This window comes from Chrysemys picta, chromosome 1 (assembly GCF_011386835.1).
Source record: "Chrysemys picta bellii isolate R12L10 chromosome 1, ASM1138683v2, whole genome shotgun sequence".
Classification (NCBI taxonomy): Eukaryota; Metazoa; Chordata; order Testudines; family Emydidae; genus Chrysemys; species Chrysemys picta.
The window spans coordinates 165,489,241-165,501,537 of NC_088791.1; the positions used below are offsets into that span (position 1 = coordinate 165,489,241).

The 12,297-nt window shown below is 43.3% G+C and overlaps 1 protein-coding gene across 8 annotated transcripts in view; it reads right to left on the reverse strand.

Annotated features, from left to right (window-relative positions):
* Nucleotides 1-543: 543 nt before the first annotated feature.
* Nucleotides 544-12,297, reverse strand: part of PROS1 (protein S) — a 61,910-nt gene continuing 50,156 nt past the window's right edge. For all 8 annotated transcript variants that reach the window (XM_042853850.2, XM_065589095.1, XM_005283649.4 and 5 more), the window contains one exon: nucleotides 544-3,338. In XM_042853850.2, the coding sequence (XP_042709784.2) occupies nucleotides 3,172-3,338 (167 nt within the window). In that variant the 3' untranslated portion in view covers nucleotides 544-3,171. The remainder of the gene's footprint in view (nucleotides 3,339-12,297) is intronic.

Below are 12,297 nucleotides of genomic sequence, written 5' to 3' on the forward strand. Positions count from 1 at the left end.
AGCTGCTCTAGCTAGGTCCTTAAAGTGGTCTGGCTGGATATTCAGTTTCTGTCCATTGACAATTGTATGGCACCCCCAAAGCTTTTAGCAACTGGGTGATCGCTGGCTGTGTAACAGCATTCCTTAGTGAACTTGCTTTGTAAGGTGAAAATGAGGAACCTTACAGTGGTTGTATATGTAGGTATTAAAGGGCCTTCATGTAAATTAGAATTCGACTCCACATCTGGATTTCAGGTGCGAGAAAATGTGCAAAATATTGTATGCAAAATGTGAAAATACAGAAGCTGATAAACTTCTCTCATTAATCTTGCTTCTTGTCTGTAACGTCAACCCAGTTTAATTGATACTGTCAATATTAAATCATTAATAAAACCCACCATTAATTTAGGGAATATGGATTCATATTTGAACAGCAAATGAGCTTTGAGTTATTGAAATTTTTTATACTGAAGATTACCATGGATTCTTAAATAAGACATTTTATCATCAGAACAAGATGTGTTCAGTTTAAATGAATCAAAGATATGCAAATACACCTTGAAATGAAAAGAAACTTGTAGATTCTCCTTTATTGCATGTTAAAACATGGAGGCACTTACACATTCAAAAATCCAACAGAGCTTTACGTAAGACGAGAATACACTAAAGTATCCGTACAGGAAACAAAATACAGATAGTTAAGTCACACTAAATCACACAGGTTTTTGAGTGGGGCACTATTTCCTATGTTCCTTAATTTCCTGTCTCTCTAGGATTTAGAAAACAAAAAATCCAAACTGTTTTTCCTTGTGTTGTATACATGTTGACATAAAGGTTTGTCATGTTGACATTCTTATTTCATGTTTCTGTGATTGTTGTGAAGGCAAGGAAGCTGAACAAACAGAAGATCTACTTTCCTGAGGACAATCTGACTTTCTGGGGCTGTTGCTACTAAATTGCAAATGCAGTAATTATTTAATGGCATGTTTAGATTGTCTGCTTCACCAAAGCCCCATTTCAGCACAGCATTGAAGCATATAATTCAAATTGATTTCAATTGGCCTTAAGCATGTGCTTAAGTGCTTTACTGAATTGGGTCCAAATAAGGTAAGTACAGTGGGCGGTAGCATTTTTTCCATAAGTATTTAAAGGAGACAGAAACAAGCAATTTTGCATCATGATGCCACTTCACAGTGGTGGGTCATTAGCTGACTGGTGATTAGCCATTGGAGACTTGCTTCAAGTAATCTTTAAGGTTTCCTTTTACCAATGAGCAGCAGTACTGGTGCTGAGTCAAACTCTGTGAGGGACCTGAGACTGGCTTCCCTGGGAAACCATAGAAAACATTCATCCATTATACTCATAATGTTATATAGTAAGGCCAGGGTGAGAAGTGAAGTTAAAGAGGGAGGTGGGAAAGCAGACGACAAAATACAGTTGAAAAGGTAGGCCCAGATTTTATGCTTTGAGGTATGTTTACATTGTGCAGTACCTCACACCACAAGGAACCCCCGTTTATTTCAGTGGGATTAAGATAGTTCTCAAAGTGAGTAAGGATGGCATGATCCATCTCCTGGTAAGTAAATTTCTAATCCTGGGGCATCAAATATATTACAATTAGGCCCCTAGGAAGCAGACCCCAATTCAGGTATTTTGATAGATAATAGTTCTGTGATTGGAGGTGAAAGGTAGTCACTGCTTATGCCTGTTCTCTCCTTTGTTTGTTTGTTCAGCTTGACTAAAATGCTAGAGCAGCCAGAATTACTGATGTGTGAAATGAAACAGGGAAGGGAAAGCCCACTCAGAGGAGATTAAGGAAGCCAGAAATGTGTGAACTGGATACTTCCCAGAAAAATCATTCCTTCCTGCCTTAATCAACTTTCCTTGTTAATCTGGCTGAGAGGGGATATGGCTTTAAGCGTGACATGGCTGTAAAATTTGGGGCTTCCTCTAAATAAACAACTCTTGCTGAAATATGGCTTTCAAACGCAGCTGTATCCCTCTCTCTATAGGTCCCCAGAAGCGATGGGGATTTTATCCCCAGTTTTGAGGGATTGGCCTGAGGAGAGAACTAGTTTGACAGCTTTCTGTATGAAGGAGCGACTAGGAAACTCTGGATTGCGAGATTCCTCCTGAATGGGGAAGTCTGTTTGCCAGTGAGGCCCCTAGCTTTACTTGGTAAATTCCAATTTGATGTCCTGTAACTAACTGACTGGTGCTTCATCCGTGCAACTCACCCGCATAAAACTGCTGGCCTTTGTTTTCTGATAATAGCATGGTACTGAATTAATTTTTAAGTGTGGCAGTGTGTCCCTCTTAATGGAGCTCTGAATCAAACAATCAGATAGCCTTGAAGTTTGAAGTACAATGCTGGGATTCCTTGATGGAAAACATGGAAAGAATTAATATTAACCTTAAGCTAGTCTGTTCTAAGGAGTAATCAAATATCATTTTCTGTCATTTTGATATGTTCTGTGGAAGTGTGTAACACAAGTTGAAATGTACCTATAAAAGGAGGTTTTGAGTGGAAAAGTTGGTCCAGTACATTATAAGGCTGACAAAGCCACTTTACTAATTTCTTTCCTTTTAAGAAAAGATGTGATATTTACTAAAAGCTTGGGTTTGGATGTTGCGCCCCAAAATAATGCTGTGATTCAGAAGTCTAATGACAGGGACCTTGGGCTTATAACTTTTAGACTTTTCAAAGCACACATTTTCCAAAACCTTCTACGACATTTTCATTTTGTTTTTGAAAGTTAAATGAACACAGTTTTGTTTAGATTCAAACCTGATGGTAGCACTTGCAACCCAAACACCACAGCTTTGTGCTAAAGCATCAGAACCAAGAGTGACAGCCAGACTGGCCTGATTTGACTCTTCAAGCTGGGTAAAATACAAAAAGGGAACCACAACAATGGTGGGAAAAAAAGAGGGTTCCACCTAAAAGAAATCTTAACATCTTTAAACTAGATTTAATCACTGACATGGATAAGAACATTTTCACAGAATTTTAGTCTTCATCATGTCCTTTTATCACTGAAAAAAGTGGGTTGTTTTTTTATCTTCACAAACTACGTTAAGGGGATAGAAACACTCCAGTTGAACTTCTTTCTCGGAACATCTTGAGTAAAATAATACAGGTTTCATTATGACGTGAGATTCATTACACAAATTATATCTGAAGGGAGAATGCTAATTTAAGAATTCATTCATTTCATTTGCAATCAGTGGACACGAGTGGGATCGAATGTCATTGTGTTTAGAGAAGGCTTCATCCAGATCCAGCTGTACTTCATTGACCTTTACCTCCATGCAGCCATTATAAAAGGCCGTCAGTAGTGTAGCACCAACGGGAACATCTGCACAGAAACCACATTAAATGAATTACGCCAAGGCTTCCAACATCCTATGTGCTTTTCAGATGCGTAAAAACATGGAAACTTCCCATTTCTCATGAGTCAATGATCCATAGCAGGAAATGGCAACTTAATAGAAAACATTTCACTTCACTCCATAAACTCTTCTTCCCCTTGTTTGAGTGTTTAAGATGAAGTTCACAAACTGAGGAAGGTTAGGATGATTTGCAATATGCATTAGAACAGTGGCCCCCAAACTTTTCACATCGTGCCCCCCCCCCCCCCGTCCACACCACACCACCCATCCCAGGAGCTGGGGCTGCAGCTCCTGGGAGCAGGGGGGAAGAGTACGGAGAGGGCTAAGGGGGTTGAGGCTGGGGCTGGGCCGGGAGCCAGGGCCGAGGGTGAGGCAGGGATGGGGATGGGGCTGGAACAGCAGCCAGGGCTGCGGCCAGGAGCAGAACCGTGGTGGTGGGGGCTGGCAGCTGGGGGAGAGGCTAGAGGGCGCCCCCTCCCCACTCCTCATGTGGGCTGTCCCGGGCCCTGCCTTACCCCCCTGCCACCAACATGCCCAACAGTTTGGGGACCACTGCACTAGAACCTTCCTCTAATCTAAAAACCTAACAAAATGGAAGATTTTCAAAATAATATATACTTTACTGATTGGAGAGTGTTAATACCATATTTCCTGGCATCCCCAATTTTCTTGTCCTGACCTAGTAACAGATGTTTATATATTTAAAGTTCACTGTTAGAATAATCTTTCTATCAGGCCAAAAAGCTGCTCTGGATTCCAATCCACTGTTCAAAAACAGGGGACCCATGAGAACTCTACAAACTAGTTTAATCATTTCTTCTTTCCAGTGACTTCTCTGTAAAAGTCCCACACTTTCCATTTCTAATCTATTCAGTGGTTAAACTAGGGAAATGTCAACCAATGATGTATTGTCAGCGAACAATATATTTATTTCATTACAAATGCTCAAGCAAGAATTACTGTGAGGCATAGGGTACAACAAACTTCTTGTGAGGTAGGTTGGAATTGATCCAAGATCTGGATCCTCAAAGAGATTTAGGACCGTAACTCACTCACCTGATTTTAATGGGAGTTAGGAATCTAAATACCCTTGAGGATCTGGTCATGAGCACATTCAGCAACTAGAATCAACTGGGTTAGAAGCTGATCTCAACAATGTCATCCAACACTCCTGCACAATGTGGTTATCTCTAAAGAACCTATCGTTGATTATCATCCAGGCTTACCGGGAAGTTTTTCAGTGATTGTGATTCTCCCATTTCCTTTGGAAGCATGATACTGTAGTGGGGCAGATTACCCCCACCCCCAAATCAAGAAGAGGTTAATTCCTGTGATTCCAATCAGCCCCAACCTGCTGCATTTGTGTGGCTTCTCAGGCCTGGGGGAAGGCCCTTAAAAAGGAAGAATTCAGCACAGTTGGGGTGATATTTTGAAACCAGCAGAGCTAGTGCCTCCAGATTGGGGTCCTGTGTTTCCAACTGATGAACAGTTGGAGAATGAGGCTGGCCCGAGCCCTCTGAGGAAGATGGGCTGGTCTGTTTTTTCTGTTGTAACCCACAGGGACTAAGCCTTGGCTTTAGCAATGCAGGTGAGTGGGAACCGAGACTGCCTGTGGCCGAGACTGAAAACTATTTCCCTCTCCCTTGCATGAGGATGAAGGCCCAAAGTTAAGGGGGCTGTGGAAGTATTTTCCTTTTGTTTGGACTGCTTTATACGCCCTCCAGAAGAGAGTGGACCTGCTAAAAAGTAGAGCTAAAGGGATGCACCCCATGCTCCAGAATCAAACCCCAGGATTGCTGTTGCCCAGAGAACAATGTATGAGGTAAGTAAGGTACCCCGCAAGGGGGTTACCTTGAGACATAGCCTTTGACAGATATATTGCCTGCTTGAGTTTACTCTGCTATAAGCCAAGTTGCTTAGAGACTCTGTGTGCAAAATCCCAGCAGGACTAGTCTTCTCTGTTCAGATTGCTCTGCTGCATAGCAGACTGGTACCACAGAACCCCACATGCCTCACTGAAAAAAACATAATTTACTGAAAGGTTTCAGAGTAGCAGCCGTGTTAGTCTGTATCCGCAAAAAGAAGAACAGGAGGACTTGTGGCACCTTAGAGACTAACAAATTTATTAGAGCATAAGCTTTCGTGGACTACAGCCCACTTCTTCAAAGTGAAGAAGTGGGCTGTAGTCCACGAAAGCTTATGCTCTAATAAATTTGTTAGTCTCTAAGGTGCCACAAGTCCTCCTGTTCTTCTTTTTGCGGATACAGACTAACACGGCTGCTACTCTGAAACCTTTCATTATGCAAGGCACTGCATTTAGCCATATGGAGTGGAAATCTGAAGAAGTGGGCTGTAGTCCACGAAAGCTTATGCTCTAATAAATTTGTTAGTCTCTAAGGTGCCACAAGTCCTCCTGTTCTATAATTTACTGAATTATTTTAAAAAAATTAATCTCTGTGTTACTGCGATTTTGGAGAAACGTAGCAAAGAGACACATTCCAGTTAGAAAACCCATAAGATATGCATTTGCCTTAAACAGATTTGGAACTTTACAACTTTGTTCTCCAATGCTTGTTTTGTTTGTGGCAGCACAGGGATACTTTAAGTGCCCTATTTTACTCATCAGTAACCCCTTCACCGTTTCAGGGATCACCTCTACAGGTTTTTATGGCCAAGTTAACATTGTATGGTAACCATTGGAAAATGTTATCTGAAAACATTTTTTGTCTATTTTTTTTGGAAGAGGAAATTAGTTACCACAGTAAGAACATTGGGGGAAAGAAGGTATCTTAGAGACAGACTTCTGTGTGGAAACTGTTGAAAACAACTGACTTTAATGATAATCACAATACATAAGAATGGCCATACTGGGTCAGACCAAAGGTCCATCCAGTCCAGTATCCTGTCTACCAACAGTGGCGAATGCTAGGTGCCCCAGAAGGAGTGAACCTAACAGGTAATGATGATGAAGTGATCTCTCTCCTGCCATCCATCTCCACCCTCTGACAAACAGAGGCTAGGGACACCTTTCCTTACCCATCCTGGCTAATAGCCATTAATGGACTTAACTACCATAAATTTATCTAGTTCTCTTTTAAACCCTGTTTTAGTCCTAGCCTTCACAACCTCCTCAGGTAAGGAGTTCCACAGGTTGACTGTGTGTTGTGTGAAGAAGAACTTCCTTTTATTTGTTTTAAACCCGCTGCCCATTAATTTCATTTGGTGGCCCCTAGTTCTGATATTATGGGAACAATAACTTTTCCTTATTCACTGTCTCCACACTATTCATGATTTTATATACCTCTATCATATCCCCCCTTAGTCTCCTCTTTTCCAAGCTGAAAATTCCTAGCGTCTTTAATCTCTCCTCATATAGGACCCGTTCCAAACCCCCTAATCATTTTAGTTGCCCTTCCCTGAACCTTTTCTAATGCCAGTATATCTTTTTTGAGATGAGGAGACCACATCTGTACGCGTATTCAAGATGTGGGCGTACCATGGATTTATATAAGGGCAATAAGATATTCTCCGTCTTATTCTCTATCCCTTTTTTAATGATTCCTAACATCCTGTTTGCTTTTTTCACTACCGCTGCATACTGTGTGGACATCTTCGGAGAACTATCCATAATGACTCCAACATCTCTTTCCTGATTAGTTGTAGCTAAATTAGCCCCCATCATAGTGTATGTATAGTTGGGGTTATTTTTTCCAATGTGCATTACTTTACATTTATCCACATTAAATTTCATTTGCCGTTTTTTGCCCAATCGCTTAGTTTTGTGAGATCTTTTTGAAGTTCTTCACAGTCTGCTTTGGTCTTAACTATTTTGAGCAGTTTAGTATCCTCTGCAAACTTTGCCACCTCACTGTTTACCCCTTTCTCCAGATCATTTATGAATAAGTTGAATAGGATTGGTCCTAGGACTGACCCTGGGGGAACACCACTAGTTACCCCTCTCCATTCTGAAAATTTACTATTTATTCCTACCCTTTGTTTCCTGTCTTTTAACCAGTTCTCAATCCATGAAAGGATCTTCCCTCTTATCCCATGACAACTTAATTTACGTAAGAGCCTTTGGTGAGGGACCTTGTCAAAGGCTTTCTGGAAATCTAAGTACACTATGTCTACTGGATCCTCCTTGTCCACATGTTTGTTGACCCCTTCAAAGAACTCTAATAGATGAGTAAGACATGATTTCCCTTTACAGAAACCATGTGGACTTTTGCCTAACAATTTATGTTGTTCTATGTGTCTGCCAATTTTATTCTTTACTATTGTTTCAACTAATTTGCCCAGTACTGATGTTAGACTTACCGGTCTGTAATTGCTGGGATCACCACTAGAGCCCTTTTTAAATATTGGCATTATATTAGCTATCTTCCAGTCACTGGGTACAGAAGCTGATTTGAAGGACAGGTTACAAACCATAGTTAATAGTTCCGCAATTTCACATTTGAGTTCTTTCAGAATTCTTGGGTGAATGCCATCTGGTCCTGGTGACTTGCTACTGTTAGGTTTATCAATTAATTCCAAAACCACCTCTAGTGTCACTTCAATCTGTGACAATTCCTCAGATTTGTCACCTACAAAGGACGGCTCAGGTTTGGGAATCTCCCTAACATCCTCAGCCATGAAGACTGAAGCAAAGAATTCATTTAGTTTCTCCACAATGACTTTATCGTCTTTAAGTGCTCCTTTTGTATCTTGATTGTCCAGGGGCCCCACTGGTTGTTTAGCAGGCTTCCTGCTTCGGATATGCTTAAAAACATTTTGTTATTACTGTGGATTTCTGTGTTCAAACCCTCAATAAACCCTCCTGTCTTACGCTGGCTGAGGGTCACTCCAGTCTAGAGAACAGGGTTGCATTATTCCCTTTGGGAGTGGAAGCCCCAGGGGTCCAGAGCGAGTGGATTCCCTGAGGGGGTTCACGGCGAGAGACAGGCATACTAACGCTCAGAGAGGTGTGGCTCCAGGAGTGGAGAAACTTAACCCCAGAGAGAGAGTGGACCCCCGAGAAGGGCTGGCTCACTGAAGGCGGTTCCCCCCACGGACTGCACGGGGCCAAGAGTGGGCACAACTTCTGAGTCCATGACAACTACCTTTTGAGTTTTTGGCTAGCTGTTCTTCAAACTCCTTTTTGGCTTTTCTTATTACATTTTTACTTAATTTGGCAGTGTTTATGCTCCTTTCTAGTTACCTCACTAGGATTTGACTTCCACTTTTTAAAAGATGCCTTTTTAATCTCTCACTGCTTCTTTTATATGGTTGTTAAGCCACAGTGGCTCTTTTTTAGTTCTTTTACTGTGTTTTTTAATTTGGGGTATACATTTAAGTTGGGCCTCTATAATGGTGTCTTTGAAAAGTGTCCATGCTGCTTGCAGACATTTCACTCTAGTCACTGTACCTTTTAATTTCTGTTTAACTAACCTCCTCATTTTTGCATAGTTCACCTTTCTGAAATTAAATACCACAGTATTGGGCTGCTGAGGTGTTCTTCCCACCACAGGTATGTTAAATGTTATTATATTATGGTCTCTATTTCCAAGCGGTCCTGTAATAGTTATCTCTTGGACCAGATCCTGCGGTCCACTCAGGACTAAATCGACTATTGCCTCTCCCCTTGTAGGTTCTGTACCAGCGGCTCCAAGAAGCAGTCATTTAAAGTATTGAGAAATTCTGTCTCTGCAGTTTGTTCTGAGGTGACATGTACCCAGTCAATATGGGGATAATTGAAATCCTCCACTGTTATTGAGTTCTTTATTTTGATAGCCTCTCTAATCTCTCTTAGCATTTCATCATCACTATCACTATCACTGTCCCGGTCAGGTGGTCGATAATAGATCCCTACTGTTATATTCTTATTAGAGCATGGAATTACTATCCCTAGAGATTCTATGGAACATGTGGATTCATTTAAGATTTTTACTTCATTTGATTCTACATTTTCTTTCACATATAGTGCCACTCCCCCTCACCCCCCCGCACGACCTGTTCTGTCCTTCCAATATATTTTGTACCCCGTTCTCCAAGTACACGTTCTCCAAGTGGGACTGTTCGCTCATTAGCAAATAGGGATACTTAATGTAAACCAGCATCTCATTTCCTACAGCTTTGTTTACACTGCAGTTAGCACTGTGCTCAGGCCCGCCAACGGGGGTTGGAGGGAAAGGGGGCAATTGCCCAGGGGCCCAGGAGATTTAAAAGGGCCTGGGGACCCCCAGCTGCCGCCAGCAGCACAGCGGGGCTAAGACAGGCTTCCTGCTGGCCCTCACCCCACACCCTTCCCAGAAGTGGCCTGCATATCCCTGTGGCCCTTAGGGGGCGGGGGGGGGGAGACAGGGGATCTCCACACGCTGCCCCCGCCCCGAGTGCTGACTCTGCAACTCCCATTGGCCAGGAACTGTGGCCAGTGGGAGCTGCGGGGGCAGTGCCTGCAGGCAGCGGTACATTGAGACCCCCTGGGCCTCCCGCCTAGAAGCCGCTGCCAGAGGGGTGTGCCGGTCGCTTTCAGGAGCCGCCCGAAGTAAGTGACAACCCTCTACCCCAGTCTAGAGCCTGCACCCTGCACCCCCTCCTGCACTCAAACTCCCTCCCAGAGCTTGCACCCCACACCCCAACCCACTGCCCCAGCCTGGTGAAAGTGAGTGAGGGTGGGGGGAGAGCAAGCGATGGAGGGTGGAGGAATGTAGTGAGGAGAGGGTGGGGCCTCGGAGAAGGCGTGGGACAGGAGCGTGGTCTCATGGCAGGGGCGGGGAAAGAGTCTTTGGGTTTGCGCGATCATACAGTTGGCAACCCTACCAGGTGGGCATGTAGAAGCCCTGCCTGTGCCGGAAGAGCGTGCCCAGCAGTGCAGTCAGCAGCTCGCTGGGCACCAGCCAGCCCCAAATATCAGGCAGATCATGTTTGTGTGGGCGCAGCTTGTGCATGGGTGGGGGCCCATTGACTGTTCTGCCCTGGGGCCCGAAATTGCTGTCAACGGGCCTGACTGTGCTTGTAATAGCTGTGTTTAAATACTGTGTAAAGAACTTCTTGGAATTCACAGCAACTGTGTTCCTTTCTTCAGTTATCTTTTAAAAAAGGCTTTTAGCTGAAACTTCCTTGTTCAGAACGTAGTGTGGTTCAAGTAGTCTATGTACTGATGTCTACTAATAAGCATTGGCTTTATCTCTTTGTTTAGACACAGTGGACACAATTAAAACATTGATGGCTTACCACTCACAGTAACTAATGTTAGTGTAGTATTTGGTGTGTTCTCTTGTCTAAGTGTAGAGGATGGTGAAGATCAAATTTGAACAGCACCCATCTAGTTTGCTGCTGCTAGCTTTATTTTGGTTTTCAATCCATTGCATACTGTGACAAAGTTCTGTCCTTGACTCTGTGGGTCCTGCATTTCCTGGCAGATTTTTGCTAGCCTCAAAGGCTCACTGTGACCCTCCACATAGCCCTTCTCTCTCGAGAGAGGCCAGGGTCACAGCTTACTGAGCCATTTTCATCCTAAGCCAACAAGGGAGGTGAGGAGAAACAACCCTCCCTCGCACAGTCTCTGTTGTCTCCCAGTATCAGAGATTAATCAGGGAGGGGAGCCCGGCCCGCCCTCTACTCTGGGCTCCAGCCCAGGGACCCTAAAATTAGCAGCTCTGGCAGCTGACTTTTTGGAAATAGGACGTGTACAATTCCCTGGGCTACTTCCCCACAGCAGCCCCCACTCAATATCCTCTTCACAATTACCTCAGGGCCTCCTTTCTTGCACCTGATATGGATTCATACTATTGCATTCCTCCAACAGCACAGCTCCCTCCTATAGCTCCTGACACCCACACCTCACTGACTAACTGGGAGGCTTTTAACTAGTTCCAGCCAGTCCTTGATTGGCTTCAGGTGTCCCAATCAATCTAGCTATTTCCACTGCCTTCTAGAAGGATCTTAATTGGCCACAGGTGTCTTGATTAACCTGCAGCAACTGACATTTGGTTACCATGGTACCAGGGATTTGTTTAGCCTGGGGCTAACATACCTGTTCCTCACTACTTTACTGTAGCCATCTGGCCTTGCCCCATCACAATACATATTCAAATGTTAAGACAGGACAAATATCCTTCCCATGTCTTCTTGTAACCCTCTTTTGTGCCTACATTCCGCAATACATTCACACCCTCATTACCAGGATGTGCAATAAGACTTGTGGGGAACAGATTTCTTCCTCTCTTCCCACACACTAGGAGGTTGCAGAGGTGACTGACAATGCAGCCCCAAGGTTGCAGTAGCGTCTGCAGTTGTAATGTGCTTCCTCTACAGCAGTGGTTCTCAATCAGGGGTACGCAGAGCTCTTCCAGGAGGTACAGCAACTCATCTAGATATTTGCCTAGTTTTACAACTGGCTACATAAAAAGCACTAGCGAAGCCAGTACAAACTAAAATTTCATACAGACCATGATTTGTTTATACTGCTCTATATACTGTACACTGGAATGTACATACTATATTTATATTCCAATTGATTTATTTTATAATTATATGGTAAAAATGAGAAACTAAGCAATTTTTCAGTAATAGAGTTGTGACACTTTTGTATTTTTATGTCTGATTTTGTAAGCAAGTAATTTTTAAGTAACTTGGGGGTATGCAAGACAAATAAGACTCCTGAAAGGGGTATAGTCATCCTGAAAGGTTGAGAGCCACTGTTCTACAGTGGTGGGAGGGTGGAGAGGATGCAGCAGTTGATTCTCTGGCCCCAGATGCCCATGTGCTGGCCTTACCTGTGCACTGCCTTGAAGAAACCCCATGTACAGCTAGTTTCCTTGCCATGCAAGGGGTATGCACCTCCCCTTTCCTCTCTCCCGCCCCCAGCACTAGGGTTGCCAACCCTCCAGGATTGTCCTGGAATCTCCAGGAATTAAAAATTAATCTTTAATTAAAGATTGT